This window comes from Paroedura picta, chromosome 1 (genome assembly GCF_049243985.1).
Source record: "Paroedura picta isolate Pp20150507F chromosome 1, Ppicta_v3.0, whole genome shotgun sequence".
NCBI lineage: Eukaryota > Metazoa > Chordata > Lepidosauria > Squamata > Gekkonidae > Paroedura > Paroedura picta.
This window is the reverse complement of record NC_135369.1, coordinates 144077423-144102638: the sequence shown is the minus strand read 5'-3', so window position 1 is coordinate 144102638 and position 25216 is coordinate 144077423. Positions and strand designations below refer to the sequence as shown.

Below are 25216 nucleotides of genomic sequence, written 5' to 3'. Positions count from 1 at the left end.
TATAATTTCTCTCAGAAAATCAACATTATTAAGAGTCTCTTCTTGGCTAAAGGTGATGGAAAGGGAACAATTATAGGTGTTTTTCCTGATTAATCTTTGTATGTACAGCACAGTCCTTTTTCACTTAACATGTTGGTCCAAATTCATTTTTGCCTAATACAAAAGACTGTAAGGATTGGGGTGCAGATTATTTTTGGATGTAACAGTCTCATGCAGAGAGGCAGTAGTGTGGTAATTCCATGATTGAGTTGGCAATGCTAGAACATCATGCTCCAAAGGAAGAGGTGGTACAGGAGAGTTGCACAGGCCTTATGTGTAACTACAGCCTGCAACACATCTTAAGACTCTATAGTCCAACTTCAGTAAGAACGAATCATGTACTTTCCTTGCTGTGTGTGATCCTGATATTTACTTTTGGTTAATGCCTGCAGTCTGTCATATTGCTTTTTTTCCCCCTCCCAGCATAAGTTTCTAACCTTGGAAAGCATAAATGGAGTGCACTGTATTCTTATTTCAAATCTGATTGCTTGTCTCCAGATTGAAAGACACCTAATTTTTAACCTACATGCAAAAGGGAAGGGCACTAGATGTTTATTTTTCTATTTTATTAATTTTAAAATATCCATAAAGTAGAAAAATATCTCTAAACATCACTATCACTTCAGTAAACTTTATAAAGTTGAACTTGCATGCAGTCAACTCACTCCCTACCTGATTGGCCCTCCTTTGGAGTATGCCATCAATAGAGAGAGAGCACTCTGCCAGTGAGGCCAATCAGGTCAAATTGCATGCAGACAGCCAGGAAAAGCCCCTACCCTGGGAATATTTACTCATGAGTAAGTCATGACTCTCAACCAGGATAGTTTATCCTCAATCAGGAGGGCACTCAGCCCTGGTAATTTAGCCCCAATCAAGAGGGAGCTCTCAGCCAGGAATGGCTAATAAGGGCTCAGCTCTCTGACTCCAATTTCCTGCCAGTTTCAGAAGTTTGCTGGATGGAAGAGGAGCTGGCCTCAGAGAATGCCCTGCTGCCAGTAAGTTGCCCTGGCCTCCTGGACTCTTTTAACTTGGAGGAGATGGGAAGACACCTCTTGATGCACCCTCTGTGTGCCATCTGGATTGGGGCTGTGGGAGAAAAAAAATCTCTGCTAGCCCTCTGGGACCTAGGTCAGCCAGAAAAAGCCTCTGTCCTGGGAATGTTTACTCATGAGTAAATCATGTAAGGTTTGCAATTTGCAATCTGAAAAGGGAGGAATGCTTTGTGGGTAGCCATCGCAGGCAATTGCCGCAGGGAAAACAATGCCAGTTTGGGTGGGACTGTGAAGTTATAGACTTTCCATATGGATACCATCCTGGTATTGCTGCAGTCTTTGCAAGATCATCACAACAAAGCAAATTTGAGATCAATGGCATTAAAGATGAGGAAAGTATAGGCAGGGCACGGAAGCACCATGAGGCCATGGGAACACACGGGGGGGGGGGGAGGAGACACTGTTTCCCAGTAGCACCTTCCCTGCAGAAGAGTTGGTTTACATACCCTGCTTTTCACTGCTTAAAGGAGTCTCAGTGGCTTACAATAGCTGTCACTTTCCCTCCCCGCAACAGACACCCTGTGATGTAGGTAAGGCTGAGAGAGCTCTGAGAGAAACTGCCCTGTGAGAACGTTTTCTAACAGGACTGTGACTAGCCCAAGGTTACCCAAGTATGTGGAGGATGAGGGAATTAAATCCAGCTCACCACATTGGAAGCAGCTGCTGTTAACCACTACACCAAGCTGTACAAATTGCTATTGCCTAAAAGAGAAGTATCTAGAGCACAAACAGAAGAAGCTGTTGCAGGAGGATGGTGTCTTTTTTGACTTGTTAATTGACTGTTATGGAATTATTTTGGTTTAAATTTGGACCTTCTGGCCAATGACCGCTCAGAGCAATCCAAGGAGGGAGACACTCAGGCATTTCCTACATGGAGAGGTGATTGTGTGGTTAATAAGGTTTGCAATTTGAGAAGGGAGGAATGCTTTTGTCTTCTGTGTTCTTTCTCCCTGTGTATGTGTGTAGGGGGGAAGTGCAACACAACCCTCTGTCCACATCCCAAGCAACCCTTTCCTCCAGGGGAACTGATCTCTGCAGTCTGTAGAGGAGCTTTCATTCTGTGGATTCTCCAGGTCCCACCTGGAGGCTGGCACCCCTGACCAGTGGCCGGGATGCTAGACTCCAGCTGGAAACTGAAGATCCCACTTCTGGGGTTTCTCAAAGCCTGAAGAATATTTCAGGGGTTTCTCAACCTCTAGCAATTTCTTAATCTAGAGTAAGCAACCTTATCTCCTGTCCACCTCTTCCCTTTCCCTGCCTTTTTAAAAGTCATTCACCAATTTTAATCTGCCTCCTGTCTTCAGCTGTGTTTACTGTTTTCTTCATTTATACCTCCCTCTCTCCACATTAGGGTCCAAAACAGCTTACAGCACTAATTCCATATCAGTTGTGAACATGCTAGGTTCTCCCTGGATTAGAATTCTACAAGCAGGAACCTGCAAGGGACTTGTAAGGGCAGTCATCCCTTTCGCCCCAGCATTGTCTCTCCCTCACTACTGTCATTCCTTCTCTCTGATTATGTATCCTTTTCTCTTTTAGCCATGGCTAGTATCATTCCTCCACACACATCCTCTCTCTTTCTCTCTGTTCCTCTCTTTTTCCTTTTTACTGACACTGTTATTCCTCCCCACCCCACTGATATTCTATGTCTCCTCCTCTCCCCCTACCCATCCACCTGCTTCCATTGTCTTCAAAAGTTTGTGAGGAGTGATTCCTCACTTGTTGCCTCCCCACCAGCACCTATGGTTCTCTGAAGAGCCACTGTTTTCCTGGGGTTTCCTGCTGCCCTGCAACTGTTCCAGGTTTTGCTGTATATGGCAGGCATTCCCTCACTGTCATGTCTGTTACACTGCCTCCATATTCCTGGGCTTCACCCAGTCCCCATTTTTCTTGATGGCAAATGGTTGCCCTACTGCTGCCACTTCCCCTGGCCTCTTTGAGACCCACCTCTCTGTTCCTAGAGGCTACTGCATCATGGCTGTGCACTTTCCAAGGCTGCCTCCTTCTGGCCTCAACTTCCTCCTGGCCACCACCCTCATCCCCAGTAGTCTCTTAGGTGGTCTGCAGTTGTCTTTAATACCATAATATCTGGAACAGGCCCCACCCTTCCATCCAGCACCCAAGTTCCCTCTAGTCCGGCCATCTTTTCCTCTAGGTGGGCTGTGAGGAGTGTGCCACTTCCGTTTTCCTACTCTCTGTCTAGGGTTGCCAACTTTCATTTGGGGCCTAGAAATCACCTGGAATCATAATTGATAGCTACAGGGATTAGTTCTTCTTAGGGTTGCCAGTTCCAGGATGGGAAAATCCTGGCGTTTTCAGGGTGGAGCCTTCAGAGAGCAAGGTTTGAAGATGGAAGCAATCTCAGCAGGGCGAGAAGCAATAGGGTCCACCCTCCAAATAAGCCATTTATTTCCAAGAGAACCGATCTCTGTCATTTGACAGAAAGCCAGTATGGTAGTGTGGTTAAGAGCAGTGACCTAATCTGGAGAACTGGGTTTGATTCCCCACTCCTCCACATGAAGACTCACCAGGGGACTGGTGTGGAGGGAGAAAAGAAGGGAAAGTGATTGTAAACCGTGTTGAGATTCCATAGGGCAGAAAAAATTCTACTTATTATTCACCTGGACAGCAGTTTTAGTTCTGGGTGATCCCTGGCCCCTACCTGAAGGCTGGCAACCCTTGTTCCCCTGGAGGAAATGGCTGCTTTGGCGAATGGAGTCTGTGGCTTTATACCTCTGAGGTCCCTCCTCTCCTCAAAACCCACCTTCCATAGGTTCTGCCCAACAAATCTCTAGGAAGGTCCTATCCTAGAATTGACATCCCTGTCTCCTGTCCACCTTTCCCTTTTTCTTTTTTTTTTTGCCTTGAGTTATCTTTTTCAGTCACTCACTAGTTGACCTTTTGTCTGCATCCTGTCTTCAGCTGTATTTATTATTTATTCATTGTTACTCAGCCTTTCTCCACAGCAGGGACTAAAGCAGCTTACTGTCAAGCGCACAGGAAACTCACAACAAAACTTATTCAAAAGAAAAATAGTTTTATTGATTAGCACTACACGCAATGGACTGAAAAGTCAAATCTGACTAGAAGCCAGATTTGCCTCAGCTTATCAATACATTTCTCCCGCCCAAAACTTGACAGTTCCCAAGGGGGGGAGGTGAGTGAGAAAAGACATATGTGAAACCAAAACAGGATTCCAAACTCCCATCCTTGAAAGAGGTAACAAACAGCCCTTTCTGCCCATAACAAGATAAGGTTAACATAACATCACTATTCTATTTTATTGCTTACAAACTACAAGGCCGGGACTAGCAGGCGCCGGGCCCCATCTAGTAATATAACTGACATGGAGGAACTCAGGCTAATTTATGACAGAGATTCTACAATCCTGACATCCCTCCGCATTAAAACAAACTTCACTCCTCCACCTAGCCGGCATCAACCGGGCGAGGACAATCAGGAAATGCTCGATGGAAAGCCCGGAGAAGGCGGGGTGCCTTCACATTCCCAGCCTCAACCCACTCTTTATCCCCAGAGGGGAAATCCTTCCAATCGACCAAATATTGAAGGCGACCCTTATGCAAGCGAGAGTCTAAGATTTGGTTGACTTCATAGTGGGTGTCCTTATCGATGTAAATTGGAACAGGCATAGATGGAGGAGGGTGCCACTCGTCTGGGGCTGGAGCTCTTCGCAGCAGGCTGGAATGAAAAACCGGATGCACATTCCTGTAAGTTTTTGGTAGAGCTAGCTCCACAGTCACAGCATTTATTAATTTCACCACTTTAAATGGTCCCACAAACTTTGGACCAAGTTTCCTGGATTTCTGCTGGCACCTTAAGTTCTTGGTAGACAGGTAGGCTAAATCACCCACTTTCCAATCAGGGGCAGGTACCCTCTTCTTGTCAGCTTGAGCCTTATAGGCATCTTTGGCTTCCTTGAGGCTAGCAACGATTTCTGGCCAGCCCGTACTGATGGAGGCTGCCCATTTATTTATGTCAGGGACCTCTGCGGAGCTAAGTCCCCAAGTGGGGGCTGACACTAAATCAGTTCCATACACCACCTTGAAGGGCGATACCCCAGTTGAGGAGTGGACCCCATTGTTATAGGCGAATTCAGCAAGTGGCAATAAAGAAACCCAATCATCCTGCTGGTGGTTGATAAAACAGCGCAAATACTGCTCCAGGATTTGGTTTACCCTCTCGGTCTGGCCATTTGACTCCGGGTGATAGCCCGAGGTGAGGGCTTGCTCCACACCCAATAGTTTAAGAAGCTCCCTCCAAAACTTAGAAACGAACTGGGGGCCCCGATCCGTCAGGACACGTGTCGGGATCCCGTGCAGACGTACCACGTGTTTAATAAAAAGAGAGGCCAGCTTTGGTGCTGAGGGCACGCCCGTACAGGGGATGAAATGAGCCTGTTTGGAAAAAGCATCCACTACAACCCATATGACGGTGTTCCCTTGGCTGGGGGGCAGGTCTGTAATAAAGTCCATAGTTACATCAGCCCATGGACGTGAGGGGGTGGGCTGCGGCTGCAAAAGTCCCTTCCTCTTGCCCCCAATTGGCTTTGAAGCAATACAAATGGGGCACCCCTGCACATATTTCTCCACATCTTTGCGCAAGGATGGCCACCAGTACTGTCTCCTGACCAGGTGCAGAGTTTTCACAAAACCAAAATGTCCAGCGGTTTTAGCATCGTGGCAAAGTTTCAAAACCTTCCCCCGGGCCGCGGCAGGCACAAAGAGTCTTTCGCCTTTGAAAAAGAGCCCCCCCTTCTCAGACAAATCAGGGCGGAGGGAACAAAACTCTGGGTCAGTTGACAAGTCCTTTTGGACCCAGCCCCCTGGGATGGGCATAACAGTCTTTGTGTGGCTGCGCGTCACAGCGGCCATCCCCAGTTGGGCGGGAGTAAAGACGGTATCTACCAATGGGTCTCGTTTGCTGTTGTACTGAGGCAGGCGCGATAGTGCATCAGCCAAAAAATTCAGTTTGCCAGGAAGATGCTTTAGGGAGAAGTTGAAACGAGCGAAAAACTCCGCCCATCTCATTTGTTTGGCTGAAAGCGAGCGGGGCTGTTTGAGTGCCTGAAGGTTTTTATGATCTGTCCAGACTACAAACGGGATTGTGGACCCCTCCAGCCAATGCCGCCACGTGGAAAGGGCCAATTTCACTGCAGCCGCCTCTTTTTCCCAAATTGCCCAATTTCTTTCTGCCGCTGAAAATTTCTTTGATAAATAGGCCAGGGGGTGCAATTTCCCGTCTCCCCCCTCTTGGAGGATCACGGCCCCCATTGCTACGTCCGAGGAATCTACTTGTACTGTAAATTGCTTAGAGGGGTCGGCATGGGCCAACACCGGTTCAGACGTGAATAACAGCTTTAGTTTGTCAAACGCCTCCTGACAGGAGGGAGTCCAAGAGAGAGGCGCCCCAGGTCGGCTTGCCGTCTTCCCCCCTTTGGTTTTTAACAAGTCAGTGAGGGGCAGCGCAACCTTGGCAAAGTTGGGGATGAAGGTCCTGTAAAAATTAGCGAACCCTAAGAAACTTTGTAATTGCCTCCTGGTGCGGGGAGGCTCCCATGCCAGCAAATCACGCACTTTGCCAGGGTCCATTTCGATCCCAGCCTGGGAGACCCGGAAACCCAAGAACTCCACTGCCTCGCGGTGGAACTCACATTTTGACAATTTAGCGAACAACTGGTGCTTCCGCAAGCGGCGGAGCACTTCGCGGACCAGCTTAGTATGACTCTCAACATTCTCTGAATACACAAGAATATCATCAATGTAAACCAACACCCCTTGGTACAATAAATCATGCATAATTTCATTTATCATATTCATGAACACGCCCGGAGCGCCGGCGAGGCCGAACGGCATTACGGTGTATTCAAACTGCCCCAGGGGCGTATTAAAAGCTGTTAAATATTCATGCCCTTTCTTGATCCGAACTCGATAGTAGGCTTCCCTTAAGTCCAGTTTCGAAAAAACGCGCGCCTTCCCCAAGTGGCCCAGCAAGTCTTTTATCAGGGGAAGCGGGTAGGCGTTGCAGGTGGAGACCGCGTTCAACCCGCGGTAGTCGGTGCACAACCTCAGCGAACCGTCCTTCTTTTTTACGAAAAGGACCGGGGCTGCCAAGGAAGATGTGGCTGGTCTGATAAAACCCCTCGCTAGGTTCTTATCCAAAAATTCTCTAAGCTCTGCCATCTCTCGCGGGCTCATGGAATACAGTTTGGCTTTGGGGAGAGGCTCTCCCTTCTTTAATTCGATGGCACAGTCAGTTTTGCGGTGGGGGGGGAGCTGGTTGCACTCCACCTCCGCGAACACATCACCAAAGTCCCGGTATTCAGGAGGGAGCGCGTCCACCCCCACCCCCAAAGCAGCCACCACCCCGGATCTCGGAGGACCCTGCTGCCGCGTGTGCTGCTCGCAAGCGGCGGAGGTAAATTCCACAGTCCCTTCCTTCCACTTCACAAGGGGATCATGTTCCCTCAGCCAATCCAACCCCAACACGCATGGGAAGGCAGAGTGAGGGGCCACCAAAGGTTGGATTTGCTCCCAATGTTTTTTTATGTCCAAGTCCATGGGGCGAGTCTTTGCCGTGGCTTCCCCACCGGGAGCGCATTTCCCATCTAACTGGGTGATTGGCAAGGGTTCTTTCAGTGCCACTTTCCCCACCCCCAAAGTCTCGGCCAGTGCCGGGCTCACTAGGGATTGGGTGCACCCTGAGTCCACAATACATCGGATTCCCACCGTTTTCCCCGACTTGGGGTTAGAAAGGTTGGCCGGTAGGAGTAGCAAGGGGGAATCACTCACCACGCGTTTGCCCCTGTTGGCGGCCTGCTGGCGGGGCGCCTTTACAGCAGACCGTCCTCGTTTCCCGACTGCTCCTCAGCTTGATCCTCGTCCTCCAGCCCGCTTCCCTCCTCCGAGTCGTCCACCGCTGGCACGGCAGCCACTGGAACCAGGAGAGATTTGGTGCTTTTCTTGGTGGTGGTTTTCTTGGCAGGCGTGGCTTTCGATGGGGCGCTGCTCGCAGCTTTCGGGGTTGATGCCGCTTTCGTTGGGCAGTGTGCGAGGAAATGCCCGGCTTGGCCACATCCCAAGCACAGCCCTTTCTCCATGCGCCGAGTGCGCTCCGCCGGTTCCAATTTGGTTCGGGGCTTGGTCTTCACCGGGGTGGAAGTCTTCGCCATGGTTTTCCCGGCCAGGGCTTGCACCATTGAGGCCCGTTCCAAGCGGTTTTCCATTTCTCCAGCCAGCTGGACCCACCCTTCGACAGTGAGTGGGTCTTCCAGGAGGAGGCACTTGTCAGCCAGAGTGGGATTGAGGCCCCCTACAAACGCCAGCACACGTTGGGGCTCCGTCCAGTCTGGTACAGAGGAAGCCAGCTCCTTAAATTCCCTGGCGTACTCAACCACAGACAACTTTCCCTGCCGGTGAGCCCGGAGTTTCTTCTCCGCAGTCTCCCGTTCAAACGGTTCCACGTACATCTGGCGCAGGGCCCTCATAAAATGGTTGTAGTCGCGGGTGGCTTGGGGATGGTAACGGTACAAATCCACGAACCATTTGGCAGCTTTGCCTTCCAGGGCTTGCCCCACGAAACGCACCCGTTCGGCGTCGTCTTGGAAAGTGAACCCCATGTCCATCATGTAGGCTTGGAGGTGCACCAGGAACGTGGGGAAATCGGAGGGGTCCCCAGAAAACTTTGCCTTGAACTTATAGGTGTTCCGCATTTCCACTCCACGGAGGTGGGCAGGTAGGCGCCCTGGGCCCCAGTCCGCCGGTGCTGGGGCCGGGGCCGGGGGTCTTGCACCCCGGCCAATGCCTCTCCCTCTCCCAGCCGCCACTCTCGCTCGTTCCGCTGCCTGCGCCGCTGCTGCTGCTCGCGCGGCCGCTCGCGCTGCTTCACGCGCCGCCGCCGCTGCCGCCGCCTCGGCTCCCGCGACATCCGCCGCTGCCCGTGCCGCCGCCGCCGCTGCTGCGTCCTCGCCTCCGTCCGCGCCGTCTCCACCAGCACCGTCGCCGCCAGCGCCACCTTCGTCCTCTCGTTCCTCGCCTTCGTCTTCTCTCTCCCTCTGCGCCCTTGCGCGTGCTTCCGCCTCGGCTTCGATCTCTAGCTGAGCCCGGGCTCTGGCCAGCGCCTCAGCCGCCTCTGCCGTTGCTTGCGCGGCCGCCATGCCGTGCTCCTGCAGTGCAAGCCCACCGCTCTCTCTCCGTGCACTGGTATCGTGTGCACCCCCACCGAGCACGTCCCTTAGCAGGCGTTGTGTTCGGCGTCTCTCCTCCGGATCCAGCCGACCCGAGAGGTCCTGCAGCCAGTTAGTCACCCTGTCCAGCTTGTACTGCAAGTCCTGTGTCTCACCCACAGGCTCCAGCGCGTAGCTAGGCAGTCCCAGGTGCTCCGGCCAACGTTCATCCCCAGTAGGGCGGTCGTATTTTGACAACCGCCTGCGCTGGGTGATGTGACGTTCCAAAAATTCCTCGGGTCCCGGGGTTGCCCCCGAGACAGCCCGCATCATGGCCGAGCTGTGCGGCCCCGCACCAGCGCCTTCGGCCTGGGAGAGGTCCCAATCCAGGCCCTCTCCCTGCTCAGAAAAAGTATGTCCCTCGCCCTGCATTTTGCAGGTGAAAGGAGTTGTGAGATTTGACTTGATGTCAAGCGCACAGGAAACTCACAACAAAACTTATTCAAAAGAAAAATAGTTTTATTGATTAGCACTACACGCAATGGACTGAAAAGTCAAATCTGACTAGAAGCCAGATTTGCCTCAGCTTATCAATACATTTCTCCCGCCCAAAACTTGACAGTTCCCAAGGGGGGGAGGTGAGTGAGAAAAGACATATGTGAAACCAAAACAGGATTCCAAACTCCCATCCTTGAAAGAGGTAACAAACAGCCCTTTCTGCCCATAACAAGATAAGGTTAACATAACATCACTATTCTATTTTATTGCTTACAAACTACAAGGCCGGGACTAGCAGGCGCCGGGCCCCATCTAGTAATATAACTGACATGGAGGAACTCAGGCTAATTTATGACAGAGATTCTACAATCCTGACACTTACATTACTTTCCTCTATTCCTTTTTATCTACAGAACAACTCTGGGAGATAGGTTAGGTTGAATGCATGCAACTTGTCCAAAATCACCTAGTCAACTTCCAGCAAGATAGGGATTTCAACCTGGGTCTCCTAGAACAGTGGTCCCCAACCTTTTTATCACCGGGGATCACTCAACGCCTTTTACTGAGGCCCGGTGGGGGGGGGTAGTTTACTCCTCTACTCTCAACCACTGCCCTAACGCTCTCTAATCGCTATGGTAATGTTTAAACATCCCTTCAAAATAAGATTATAGACACACCACAACAATGAAGTGTGTTGTAAAGGGCTGGGGAGGGGATGAAGTAAAGAGCCGGGGGGGGGGGTAAGGCGTCCTTCGGGGCCCACCTCCAATTAGTCGAAGGACCACATGTGGTCCACGGCCCACAGGTTGGGGATCACTATCCTAGAACCTTATCTGAAGCTCTAACGACTACACTATACTGGCTTTTGTAGGGTGGCTGCTGTTGACCACCAGCAAGCAGCCAGGTTCAGTTGAATTATGCAAATCAGGTAATATCAAGACATCCAGAGGTAACTGCCAGTCTTAGAGTTGCCAGTGCCCATGTTTTGGTGATCTCCCAGAAAACTGAACCCCAGATGATAGATCTGTCTCCCTGGAGAAAATGGCTGCTTTGGACGGTGAACTCTGTAGCTTTATATGCAGTTGAGACCTCTCCCATGCCTCCACAAGCCGTGCTCTCCTCAGTCTCCACCAAATCTCCAAGAACTTTCCAGCCTAGAGCTGGCCACCCTAGACATGGCCCCTATGAGTTTTCCCTGGAAAAGGGCCTGGTCCCTTCCCCCTGCCTTTTAATCCCTGAAACCTAGCCTAGATGGCTGTGGTTGCTTAGAGACAGCCACTGAGGCAATTCCTTAAAGCTACAGGCTTTCCCCAACACAAGGAGGTGGGTTTTTTTTTACATTTCACATTTTCCTGCAAAGCATGGGGTCCTTTTTAGATTTGTAGAAAGAGCAATCTTGCCTGTTCACAGCTGCATTCACCAGATTTAAGTATCCAAAGATTTGGCTGACTTCCTCTAATTTCAGCTGACACTTAGCAATTATGTTGGACTATGATTTATACGCTGTGCTGATTGTTTCCTCCGCCCCTCCCCAGGTTGTTTGTGTTTCGTCTTATATTTTTATCTTGAACCTTTTGATTTTGCTCTCAAATGTTTTACAGCTTTCCTCGCCCAGTGAAGAGTACTTGGCTAAACAGAAATGCACCAGCACAGAACAGAGACTCAATAGTTCCTTCTCTTGAAAGTGTAGTCTTTGGCAGCAATTACACCAAACAATTATCAGCAGATGTAAGATCATAAACCCTTTTGTCTTTTGTTTATTCTTTTTTAGCAGGCTTTCAGGAATAAATACTTAAAAATAGTTTTAACAGAAAAAGCATTTGTGTTGAATGGCAATTAACTTATATATTATGTACAAAGATGTAATATATTACCATTTGCTTTAAATATTGGTTTCTTTTCCTGCAATAAGAAATTTTGAATAGATTTGGTATTCTGTTTGTGTCTAGTTCATGGAGAACCTTAATGCTGATGCAGTCCAGTTCCATGCATGCTTACACACAAGCAAATCCAGAGTTAGTGAAGCTTTTCTATGGAGAAGGTATATCTAAAATTGTAGCCTTGACTACGATCCAAGGAGGCTTGCATGGGAGGATGGCCAGTGTTTCCTTCAGCCACTATGATTTCATGTACCATGAGTACTGCTCCAGTAGTTTTGGCAAGAAGTTCTCCAGAAATACAGAGGACTGCTGCAGGAAGAGGGGAACTGAAAAGCCCTTTTGGGGCCACAGGATCTGTTTGAACTAATAGAAAGGAGTCGCAGGGAGATGAAATTGCCCTCTTTCCTCGTCCGTGAGCAGAATGCTAGAAGGAGAGAAGTAATTTCACTAATAGGTGGCTATTTCCTTATGCATGTCCCATGATCCTGGAAATCAACTTTACCGTGGTGGGAAAGGAATCTGGTAGGGGGAGAGGAACATGTGAAAATCTGTGAGCATCAGCATCTTCAAACAGATCTCTGGATCCAGCTGGACCGTGCACAAAGAACACTGCATGTTATAATTTGTACCGTGGCCTAAATATTGAAGTGTGATTTTGTTGTTGAACTAAAGTTAATATTTGGACAAATCTATTTCTAGGGCTGCAGCTTTATAATAGCAGAGCCTTTCTTGAATCATGCTTACAATCTCCACTATACACTTTGTGCCAGTTTGCTGCTTGCGTTCAAAGGATTGCATAGCTACTTCATCAGTTTATCTAAGGAGCTGCCTTCCTGCCAGAAATTGGAGCTGGGTATGTGAAACAAATGCTTCTTTCTGTGTCTGTTGACTTTTCCTCTTATATGTCTCTTTCTCTAAGGCATGCCTCTTAGGTCTTCTATCATCCATACATTAATTTGCTGTATTGTAGAACTGATATTTGTTTAGAGTTGGGGCTGCAGATGAATGTTAATATTTTAGTCTACTTTCCTGAAAGCTGCTAACTAGAAATATTTTAGACAGTAACAAATACTGCTCTAAAATTTAATAAAATATCCAGTCTGGTCTTTATTTTTTCTTGTATCACTTGACTTTAGGACTTGACTAGTAAAAAAAACAGAACCAAATCTGAAAAGCAGCACGTGTGCTTCTATCCTGGAATAATTTGTTAACACATCTTTATTGATACTGTACTTACTAATTAGTAAGCAGTACTTACTAAGAAAACATTGTGTGTTATCAATACTGGCTTAAACCATCAGGGTGAGTCCTTAAATTCAAGACCTACAAGACTAAAATAGTTTTCAGGCTTATTATTCTATACATGTTTAAAAGTTGACAGATCTTAACCTGCTAATACTAGGTTAGCATCTTTATTAGGGGTTACAGGGGAGACAAGATGCAGTTCACCATATTGGTTAATAAGGAACATATGGGTTCGAGGTTAATGGTCCAGTATTCCAGGACAAACAAGTATTCTGTTGTCTGTGGATTGGACAGTAAATCTTCTAGACAAGGTTCCTGAAGCCAGCTTTTTTAAAAAGAATTTTTTAGTTTAAAACCTTGGACAACTGTCATTTAGTAAATGGTTTTTTTAGAAGATCAGAAGTAAACCAAGAAGAGCAGCTCTTAGTGCATCACTTCCCCCAACGTGAGCACGAAGTAGCTTTTTCAATTTGGAGCCAAAAAAATGGATTGCAATTCATTATGGAAGACTGAAGCATAAACAAACCAGGAATTCCAGGTGTGCCTAAGATATCTATTCTTTTAAAATATTTTATTTTGCTTTTCTCCCTTTGTGGGGCCGAGAGCATTTCCCCCTGCCTCTGTGCTTCAAAATAATTGAAGTTTTATAATATACAAGTATTCATTATGTTTGGTTATTTTTGGCTATAATAATTATAATCAAAAGCTCAGTCATCATTATTAGAACCCTGTTACAATATCCATGGTCCCATCATTGGAGGAAACTTTTTGTTTGCAATTCATATCAGTTGTTCCTGACAGCTTAAACATTAGTATAATATACAACATTTATTAAATTAAATGTGTTTTAAAAACCTATATGGAATGGAAATTAAAAATCTTTGAAAGCTCAAAATGACAAATGAGATGAATGTGTGATTATGTTTACCATTATGTCATTTAACGAAGTTAGGGGTAAATAAAGGATATGAATGCCACAAACATTTAAAGATGTAGCTAGAAATCTGAAAGGATTTCCAAAGGGGGGGGGGGGAAGTGTTGGCGCTTCCATGATAATTTTTGCTGTAGCTGCTCTTATAGCTACCAAATCAGGGAGTGTTCTGCTTTAAATGTAGCTTCCACATTAGTTCATTTATACCCCTGCCTTTCTCCCAGTGCAAATTCAAAGCAGCTTACATGGTTCTCCTCTCCTCCATTTTGTCCTGAAAACAACCTTGTGAGGTAGGTTAGGCAGGGTGTGTGGAACTGCCCAATATAGGATCTCTGTGGAGTTAGTGCACCCCACTTAGATAGCACGTCAAGCAGTTAGTTAGAAGAAGAAGAAGAGTTGGTTCTTATATGCCGCTTTCCCCTACCCGAAGGAGGCTCAAAGCGGCTTACAGTCACCTTCCCTTTCCTCTCCCCACAACAGACACCCTGTGAGGTGGGTGAGGCTGAGAGAGCGCTGATATCACTGCCCGGTCAGAACAGCTTTATCAGTGCCGTGGCGAGCCCAAGGTCACCCAGCTGGCTGCATGTGGGGGAGCGCAGAATCGAACCCGGCATGCCAGATTAGAAGTCCACACTCCTAACCACTACACCAAACTGGCTTACCATTTTGCTTGGTAAGCACCTGTTCATTTGGAACCATACCAATTCTGCACACAGAGATCCTTGTCTCTATGCGGATTGTGTCAGCTATGCTGAAGTATCAAGAATGCCTATAGTTTACTTTTACATTTATGTTTCTTGTGCCTTTAATCAAGCCCTAAATTTCACTGTAGCCATGAAATTCTGTAGTTATTTATTATGTAACAGTTCAGTCCTAAACAATTATGCCCCTCTGTCCATTGACTCCAGTAGGCTTGTAACTCCAGGATTGTATTGTGGGTCATGCAATTGGGAATTCACCAGTCTAACTTTATGATTTTAATAATCTTTTCCCTATAAATTCTCAGTTAGTTCTAAAATTTATTTAATAGTATCCCATCAAAACTAATCTAATCTAAAATAAATCTTAAGTATCAGATTACTAAACTGTTTTGAAAAATAAACCAATGCAGAAAAAATTAGTGTTCTTTTAAAAAGAATTTTATTTCAATATATTGTGCTCCTGTTGTTGACTCCTGCTTGATAATATAATGTGTAATTTGTTAAAAGCTTTCTACAGTTTTCCTTTGATAAGTTTTTGAAATTCAAATGGGATTCAGAAAAAAGCAAAACTGAATTCTATTTTAATTTCAGAAAATCATTGCTATTCTTTTACTTTATATTGTCTGTTTTCCCTCTTGCTTTCCATTCACTTATTTCTGTGATGTACATTTTTAATTTCAAAATTAACTTTTTAAAAGCAAAACTCAATTTTGTTGAAGTATATACATATACATATATATATATATATATTTATAATTAAGTACCAGAAATGCATTTGGGCCATGTCAATTTAGTAAAGAAAAACCTTAAACAGGTGATGACCTTCCAGCAATAGCCATAATGTACATCATCAACTCTTTATCTAGAACTTTACTAAATTCTTTTCTTTAATTTTTCTCAACTAATTGCTAGGTGAGTGATTAAACTTTCTTACTAATTTTAAGGCTAATAATAATTATTAAACACAGATTGGAGAAAAAGGAGTGTAGTAACTAGTCATGTGTACAATCCTTATAACTAGCCAAGGCCCGCATGCAGGTCCTTTATGAACGCCTTCTCAGAAGAAAAAACCTACGAATCCAGGGAGACGCATATCTAGGTATGTTTTTTTTAACAGGGTTATTTCTATAACCCATTAGGTTTTGTTATAACAAAAGATTTTTGTTGTTTGTAAAGAGTACCATTTTATTCCATGTTAAAACAGGAACGAAAAAGGTGCCATTCAGCCCTTATATAAGAGCTCAAGGAAGATATTAAATTCAGGCTGTGTGCAGCACTATCTAGCCCTGTAGCATTGATGAAATGAACTCATTTCATTGATACTTTTAACTCAGGTATTGTAAACCCATACCTGCTTGCAAAGCATGATAGCTTCCATTCATGGGTACAATATTACTATAAACTTAAATTCTAAAAGCTAATATTCAGTGGGCTGGGTCTCATGTTCTGTCAGTAGATCTTCCTGTCTCTCCTTTTCGCCCAGCAGCCATTTCTGATTCCATGGACACAATATCAGTGGCATACTGTGAAGGGGGGGGGGGGGAAATGGTTCTGGAAGATGACATATACCTCAGCATACCCTGCCCCACCAAAGGAAGGGAGGGAAAAATAGACAGCCACCATGGCTTGTATGGTTCTGTTGGGTGCCTCCATCCACCTGCACTGTATGGCTCACACAGATGAAATGCCAGCTGTGTACAGCTCATAGAGGCTGGGTGTTGCCTTTCCTGGGCTTCAACTTGTTTATGGAAACTGGGCACATCCTGGGCTGTGTGCATGCTCATGCAGGCTCTGCCCTTCTGCTTCTGGGTTGGAAGCCCTGGGGGGGGGGCATGCTATCAGCCCACAAAGAGTTTGCCTAATGGCTATTATGGCCAATCTGCCTCTGCCTGGGATCCATATGGAGTAATAACCACAAGGGGTAAGACGTAGGGATGGTTACAAACTGGTTCACAACTGGGGTGGGAGGAGGGCTCAGTTAAGCCCTGTGGCAGCTTCTCTGCATATAGCTGCAGCCATGCCAGCACAGATTGTGCCTATAGTTTCTATTTAAAATTTAAGATTATTTAAATACCAGTTCAAAAGTGATAAAATACTACATTTATTATGATGGGAATTAATATTCTGTGTCATTAAAATTGTATAATTCTTTGAGGAATGAGTTTTGTTACTTTGGTGTAAAATCAGTTGTCCACTGCATTTTGAGATACAGGTAAAAATGTACATCCTGTCCGCTGATCATTTCCCTATGTACCTGAATTTGTATGGCTGTGTTTGACAGAAAACATACGTGAATTTTTCATTTAAGAATTCTTATATGATATCCATTATATGAACAGGGTTATCTCTTGTTAAATATTTGCATCATCTTTTAGTATTTTAATGTTTGAAAAGTTAGGTCAAAAGTACTCAAGCTTTTTGAGCCAACGGGCTCCTTTGTAATTTTGACACATGGTAGTAGGCACAGCTACAAAATGGCTGCCACAAGAGATAGAGACCTCCAACAAAGTTATTGCTATAGGAGGCAAAGCTCCCCCCCCACACACACACACACTAGATGCTGGGGAAAAGAAGGGTAGTTTGTAAAGCACACTGGAAAAGTGGGATGAGAGATAGCAACAGCTGTTACCACTGAAACAATGTTATTTTAATCTATATAGCTGATCAGATGTTCAGTGGCAAACAAGAAATCCTTCTGGACAAGACCCGACCTGGAAACACCCACTTTCTAAAAATAGTTGGTGGGCACCTACAGGCACCACATTGAAGAACTATGAGTTTGGTTATTTTTGAATGAATTTGTATTTGTACACTCCTAAAATGAGACTTAAGAGCCTCTTATGGCGTAGAGTGGTAAGGCAGCAGACATGCAGACTGAAGCTCTGACCATGAGGCTGGGAGTTCGATCCCAGCAGCCGGCTCAAGGTTGACTCAGCCTTCCATCCTTCCGAGGTCGGTAAAATGAGTACCCAGCTTGCTGGGGGGTAAATGGTAATGACTGGGGAAGGCACTGGCAAGCCACCCCGTATTGGGTCTGCCAAGAAAACGCTAGAGGGCGTCACCCCAAGGGTTAGACATGACTCTGTGCTTGCACAGGGGATACCTTTACCCTTACCTTTATATGAATTTCTCCCTTTTTATATTAATTTCTCCCTTTATATAATTTCTCCCTTTTTACTGCATTCATTGCAGTACTGGCCTACTGCAATTAATGCAACAAACGTCTCCCTTTTATGGGAGAAATTAGTAGCATTAATTGCAGTAGGCCAGTAAAATCATATGTTCAGAAAACGCTAGAGGGCGTCCCCCCAAGGTGAGACATGACCCAGTGCTTGCACAGGGGATACCTTTACCTTTAAAATGAGACTTGGATGTGAAAATTCTTACACCCATCATCCAAAAGTGTATTGCGTAGGAATACATTATTGTTGCTTTTCAGAATATAGATTTGAAGTTGGAGGAAGATGGATACTGTTGTTAAATCAGGCACCTGTCTTATGACTCTAAAATTTTAAATGTTTTAACTAATTTATTTGATGCCACAGAGAGCTTTACAATTAAAACGGCTTACATAAAATCAAAATAACACAATAAAATGTATAAGAGGGTGTTTGGCTACTAACCAATGTGTACCATGTTAATGTAACTTTAACCTGAGCATCATGCTGGTAGATTGTTATAGCTTAATAAAGGAGTGGGGAGAGAAAGCATACATGTGAAAGACATATAACTCCATGTGGCCAGCATTATTGGCAGCATAGCATTTAAACCCAAAAAAAGCTTAAAACAAAACTAAAAATATCTGTTACCCTTAGAAGCATCAAAAGACCACTGCTGGATCAGAATAGTGGTCCATGTAGTCCAGAATCCTGTCTCACACCGTAGCTAATTAGTTGGAGGGCTAACAACAAAGCATAGAGGCCCAGGAATTCTCCTGATATTGCTTCCTGGCACTGGTATTCAGAGCTTTACTGTCTCTGAATATCAAAATGGCTAGTAGTTGCCAATAGACTTATCCTCCATGAACCTGAGAGAACTGAGACTGGCCAAAGGTCACCCAACTGGCTTCATGTAGAAGGGTAAAGAATTGAGCCCAGCTCTGCTGCTCCACTATGCAAGCTGGTGTAATTTCAAAACAATTTTGATATATTGTCAGTGAGTTGTTCACAGGAAAAGTATATTTTACTAGTTGTCTCTGGGCTCTTAGATGAGCTTTAGAACCTACCAGAATAACTGACAATATCTTTAAAAAAAAATTCGTGCTACATTTATTCTATCCACATTGGAATCTCCTTTTAGATTCCCCTATTGTGGGAATTTCCAGTCCTGAACAGTTTGATAAGTGGTGAATTTTGCTACTAAAATTAAAAATCAGATCTTTAAAAAAATGCAGTACATTATGGAAAATATTTTTGTTATGCTGCATGCTTTTTATTTTAATTTTTTGTTAACTTTCTGTATTTTTTGACCCTGAATGTTGCCAATCCATTACATTTTTGCAACCTTCCAAATGATTTCTGAAGATAAATATTTGTCATTCTACACATATCCAAATTATTTTATCTAAAAATGTGTGTATACAATTGGATTTCACTTCTACACACAAACACAAAAGCATAATAGATCAGAGTGCTAAAATTGTCAGAAAGGATATCAGTTGTATGTTTACATGTGTTCTGATGCTGAATTAAAGATTGTGCTACCCTTTATACAGAAATTTGTCTACTATATGAAAAGTTTTGTTTTTTATTAGTGGGTTGTGGGTATTTTGATGGAAAAATTAGTGATATAGAAACAAAAAAGAAATGTGAGAATGCTTGATCAGATTTTGTTCTTGAAAGCTAATCTACTCTTGAAAGCTTTTTGGGGGGGATGTATTTTTACATCAGTAGAAAATGTTATTTTCCATGTGTCTAAGTTTAGAGAAGAAAACGGGAAATTCCTTTTGTCCATATGTGTGGACATTCTGTGTTTGCTGTGATGTTTTTATAGTTAGGAACATTTTGTGATATAAGGACCTAAATTTTTGTGTGGTTACAACTACTCTGGTAGCCTTTTCTTAAGCTCACTACTTAAAACACTGGATTTTTAAATGTAGACTCGTTGATGCTTCGTGGTATTGAGAAACCATGCAAGTAGCATCTGAATTGGAGACCTGCTAGTCTAGTGTTCTTATCACAAGGTCTCTCAAGTTCCCTTTTGATCTCTCTCCTCCTTTGAAGGCATAAGTGACTGGTTCCTAGAGTTTGCCCTTAGAACATGTACTCCGTTCTTAATGTCCCCCTCACCACTCCCAAAAGCATTTCCATTTCAGACTACAATCCCTGTCAAGAGGGCAACTGTCAAATCCCTCTTTGCTTGTGGAGTTGAGTGAACATTTCTCTACGCATGGTCATCTTCCACTTTCAGATTCAAATCTTTCTCAAGTTTCTGTCTAGTATTGCCCTCTTAAATCAATCCTCAAAGAATGATCACTAGTTCAGGATATAACTATAAGTAAGGCTTTGTGTGAAGTTGCAAGTAATGCTCTCGAGATTCTGTTATGCAAAAGTGTTGTTCCTTGGTTGCTGAAGATCAAAAGTTTCTTTCTATACCAAAGGGTATAGACTGATTTTTCTGTAGCTCACCTACTCAGAACACTAGTCTTATATGGCTAATAAAACTGCTCTTGAGCTGAAATTATTGTATGGCTTTTTGCCTCATTTATATAGGAATCCTGATTCCCAATTAACTGCTTCCTTGTTCCTGTGGAGTGTTTGACACTAAGCCTGAGATAATTAGGTCCTAGGTCTAGGGGATGAAACTATTATGGTTAATGTTAATATTAAATGAAATTAAATTGATGGATTTACATGTTGCTCTATATTTATTAAATGTGTTTTAGAGTTTAGAAAAACTTTACATACACCATGTATAACCTTTTTTCAGAGAACATAGATGTAGAAGCACGCCTGTCAGAACTCTGTGAAGAAATAAAGGTATCTTTTTTTGCTTCTAATACATATAGATCTTAAATTACGCTTCCTTTCTATGTTCAATTTTTTTAGGGAGGGTTGCCCTCATGTCTCAGCCGGTTTGTGGCATCCTCATAGGGTTTTCAGGGCAAGAGACATTCAGAGGTCATTTGCTGTTGCCTGTTGCAACCCTGGACTGACTTGGTGGTCGCCCACCCAAATGTTAACCAGGGCCAGCCCTGCTAATCTCCCAAGATCTGAAGGATCTCTCCAAATAGAGTTAATGGACAACAGACTGGCAAACGAGTTCAACATAAGCAAGTGGAAAGTTAACATACATTGATGCAAATATTCCCAGTTGCATCTAAATTAATAGCCAGACTGAGCAAGTGTATAGTAGCAGTGAAAAAGTCAAATTCGATACCTGGTTCCTTAGAAATAATATTAAATGAAATGACTAGTGCTTGGTAAAAAATATTAAAATTAATTACCAGCTTGAATTATAATTAATGGCAAGTTAAAGAAAGTATGTATTAAGCATGTTTAGGTATGTTTTGTCAAGACACTTGTATTTGATCAGCTGCGTATTTTGATATTCCTAAAGTACAAGAAATTCTACATCTAGAAGTAGCATTCTTCTGAAAGCGCCATTCTATTCACAGAACACTTGTATCCAACCTATAATGCTTTCCATACTGTTTTTTTTTTTTTTTGGCAGAAAGTGGAAAATCCTGATGAACTGCCAGAACATATAAACATGAATCTTGCACAGCTTTGTTCACTTGTGATGGCTTTATGGGGACAATTTCTTGAAGTGGCTACTTTGCAAGAGGAAATCACTGCACTATTAGCACAACAGCATCATACAATGCGTGTATGTATTCATCCTGTCACATTGCAGCATGCAAGGACAGAAATGTATAATTCAGGTAGCAGTGTAATAATGTTCTAAATCTTAGTAGGTGTAATACTTAGTAGTAATACTAGATATTTATCGTTTACAAAGCCAAAGTTTTTACGTATGTTCAAACCACTTATAACGCTAATTTTCACACAATTTATTAATTTTATATCTAGTTCATGTTGAGCTTAGAAGGCTGGGTAAACTTTAGAACTGAGATAGTAGATTAAGCGAAGCACGGGTTAGATTTCTGATCTGGCTGTTACCTGATCTGCTCATGTAAGCTTTAGTCATCTTTAGGATAGACCTTTTGACATCCCTGGAGCAAGCCCCAGTGGCACATCTGACAGTAGAGCATCGCAATTAATGTCTCTGTGCACCAGCTAGAAGCTTTGTCCAATTAACCTAAATTGCTATTATACAATAGGAGAGAGTTTGCATTACAGTGTGCTAACAAGTTAATGGGCAAGCTCAATTGTTGCAAGTAAAAATATGCAAATTAAACTGTGCATTCAGCCTTACCAAAATTAATTTTCAATACTCTTGAATCCAATAAAAGAGATAAAAGTACAAGGCAGTTACTTGCACAGGAGATATGAATAAATTATGTGAGGTCAGGGATGAGGCTGATAGCCCCAGACAGAGTGGCCTGTATTCTGCTACTCCACTGAGCAAAAGGCCAAAGCCTGCCTCCAACTTAAGTTGCTTGCCTTACAGCAGAGGAGTCACTGATGTTGGAAGAAGTCCCGTTAAGGTGTCGTACAGGTTCAGATTTGCTGAGTAGTGCAATACAAACCAATGGTATTTGTCCTTAATCCTTTTCTTTTAAAAATAGGATCTAATACAGAGGGCAGCATGTTTAAATATAATGATATGTCAGTTGACGTTAGCTATATAGAGGAAGGGGAAGAACTGTAATATTCTGTAGGATTGTTACCATTTCCAGAAACGGCAGTGTTCTAATGTTTATGGAGCATGCATCCTAATTAACAGGTTGTGTCATACATTTCTTATGTGCCATTAGAGGGAACAAAAAATCCTCTTTAAGTGTTCACCTTTTGTTTTATGATCTTGAACTATTTTAGGTGCGCAGATTTTCTGAAGCATTTTTTTGTCTTGAGCACCCAAGGCAAGCTGCCCTTGCATATCAAGAACTACAGTAAGTGTATTTTCCATTTTAAGTTGCACATATTGGGGCAGGGTTCATTAAGTTTTTTTTGTATCATAGTAAAGTTAATGAAAAATCAGCGTAAACATTGTATGTACTTGTGTGCATATTTCCAGTGTTAAAGATTCATTTGTCCCCTACAGTTGTCTTTCCCTTGCTGCAAATTGTTCATGGTGATGAAGATGGATGGGGTGATTCCATCCCCCCCCCCAATAACCTTGTGATATGAGATTCCGGTGGGGAGTTGTGTTGTTCTAAAACAGCAGGAGAAAGTTCAAGTCCAGTGGCACCTTTTAAGACCAACAAAATTGTATTCTGGATATAAGTCTTCATGTGCACTCACACTTCTTCAGATACATTGAAACAGAAGTCACCAATCATTAGATATAAGTAAAGGGTAGAAAGGATGTTACCATGAAGGGCTAATTAGAGTCAGGATACATAAGTAACTGAACAATAAATCTAACTAAGACGGGATTCTATAACCTCTCCACCACTCCCTCTATGCCCGGTACCAGCAACACACCACCGCCCTCAGGAGAGAGAGTTCTTGCACAGATGTCCGGCATACGAGACTTCTGCAGGGAGGGACCTGATCTTGCTTAGCCGGGCCTCAACTAAATGCCTTGTGGAAGAGTTCCGTCCTACTGGCCCTGTGGAACTATGTCAGCTCTGTCAGGGCCCTCAGCTCTTCCAGCAGCTCATTCTACCAGGTCAGGGTGAGGACTGGACGTATCTCCCGGGGACCAGGGACAACTAGCAGATTCAAATCCTCAGAGCAAGGAATCCTACAGGAGGCATAAGAAGATAATCGGTCTTATCTAGGCACAAAGCTTACTCATCTTTTTGCATTAGAGTGGTTCATTCGAGTAAATAAAATAAAAGTGCATGGAATTCTTGCCATTGTTTACCTATAACGTTAACTTCATACCAGTGGTACTTGTTCCATAGCTCATGGAAAGTCTTATTCTCAATTACAAACAAAAAAACAAGCTGACTGCAGAGAAGAGAGAATAAAACTACCAGAGCAGCCATCAAACAAAAGAGCCAGCTGGCCGTAATGGAGTGCTAGTGGTTTCTCTTTGCTTTCCCACCTGCCCACCTCCAGGCACCCTGGTAATCTTCCACATGGCCTGCTGAGCAAAGAATGTGAAGGTAGAGAAGGAATCCTTTCCCCTCACTTCTGAAATGTTTTGTGATTCTCCTCCCATGAAGTGCCCCAGTGTTGAGGTGAAAGCACCGAGGCTGCAGAGAAGGGAGGAGGACAGGGCCTTTGATTCCATGCTTTGAACAAGGTCCACAGCTCATAGAGATTTGTGGATTATCCATCCTCCACTTCTTCTAGCAGCAGTTGTTTTAAAGTTGGCAACCACCTGCTTGCTGCAAAATATACTGGGCAGTGACATTGCTTGGTTTCTTGCAGAATGGGAAGGGTGCTACACTGGGAAAGAGCCACAGGTAGCCTACCAAAGAACCACCTGTGGCTCCCAAGCCAATGAGTGGGTGTCACTGGTGTACACCTTTGAGTGGTGATAGATTAATTTGTTCTTAACCATTGCTTTCTGCATTGACTCCAGTGTTCAATGGAGCTTTTTTTTAAAGCAATAATGCAATCATGAGAAATTGGGAAGAGGTTTGGATAAGGCTAAATGCTGGCTTTTTTGTTGTGGTGGTAGAAACTGGATGTTTGTTTGTGTACTAAAACATTTATAGCTGTAATAAAGATATGAGAAATTATAAAATCAGGTTTTATAATAGCAATAACTACAAAGGAGTGCCATTGAAATAGAAAGTCCTCACAACTAAAAAATGAATCTAGCTCTTAAATCTTGCAGTAGACTCCTAAGAGTGTTTAGTTGTTTCTGTGGGCTGTGTTTTTTTTTGGGGGGGGGGGGTTGTTTTGTTTTGTTTTGTTTTGCACCAAGGCCTGCTCTGTATATTAATTTGCTTGATTTTTCAGTTAGAAATTACATGTCTGGAATGGTTCTTAAAAGTGTTCTCACGTCTTCTGATGTTGAATTAGTCATGTAAGATTTGATGTAGTTATATTTCATATAGTTTTGTCATATAAAATTTGATTGTTCTGTTTCATATTATTTGCATAATTTTACTAACATTGAATTGGCTTTTCACTAGTATCTCTGATTGTGAGTAAAATAAAAACTACTTATGAATGGCAGTGTATGCATGTTTTGGCAACAATTTTAATATAATACAATATCTTTCAGTGCTCAGAGCCATCTTCAGATGTGTACTGCAATAAAAAGCACCTCCTTCTGTAGTTCTCTCCCGCCTCTTCCTATTGAATGCAGTGAACTAGATGGAGATCTGAACTCATTGCCTATAATCTTTGAAGATCGTTATTTAGATTCTGTCACTGAAGGTAAATCATGAAATTTTCCCACGGAATTTTCCTGTGGATTTCTGAGCTATTTAAAAGACCTAATGATTCCTCATTATAGAAAAACTTTTATCCTTGCTTTGTTAAATTCTCCATACTGGGAGGCTGATTTGCAGGAAGACAATATTCAGACAAGAGTTTATAAATGTTGATATGGTCAGCTTGAATCCTTTGAACATACATCTGGCCTGATTTCAACTAAACTTATTTGTCTTCCTTCTTATGCCAATTTTTCATCTCAAAAAATTGTCCAGTTTTTCTTTG

General features: G+C 43.7%; 2 protein-coding genes across 12 annotated transcripts in view; one reads left to right on the top strand and one right to left on the bottom strand.

Moving 5' to 3' along the window:
- FAM135A (family with sequence similarity 135 member A) overlaps positions 1-25216 on the top strand; it is an 83790-nt gene that overhangs the window by 39574 nt on the left and 19000 nt on the right. For 10 of the 11 annotated variants that reach the window (XR_013226147.1, XM_077307488.1, XM_077307505.1 and 7 more), the window contains 7 exons: positions 11373-11499; positions 12351-12504; positions 15550-15627; positions 20457-20506; positions 21201-21356; positions 22469-22542; positions 24780-24934. Coding sequence is in view for 10 of the 11 variants with exons in the window: in XM_077307488.1 (XP_077163603.1) it covers positions 11373-11499; positions 12351-12504; positions 15550-15627; positions 20457-20506; positions 21201-21356; positions 22469-22542; positions 24780-24934 (794 nt within the window). In the remaining variant the exon portion in view is untranslated. The remainder of the gene's footprint in view (positions 1-11372; positions 11500-12350; positions 12505-15549; positions 15628-20456; positions 20507-21200; positions 21357-22468; positions 22543-24779; positions 24935-25216) is intronic. The other variant, XM_077307497.1, reaches the window with a different exon arrangement.
- LOC143822414 (uncharacterized) lies at positions 4109-10146 on the bottom strand. Its single transcript, XM_077307534.1, has 2 exons — positions 7901-10146; positions 4109-4790 (listed from the first exon to the last, which is right to left on the bottom strand). The coding sequence occupies exon 1, from the start codon at positions 9703-9705 to the stop codon at positions 7942-7944; it is 1764 nt and encodes a 587-aa protein (XP_077163649.1). The 5' UTR covers positions 9706-10146; the 3' UTR covers positions 4109-4790; positions 7901-7941.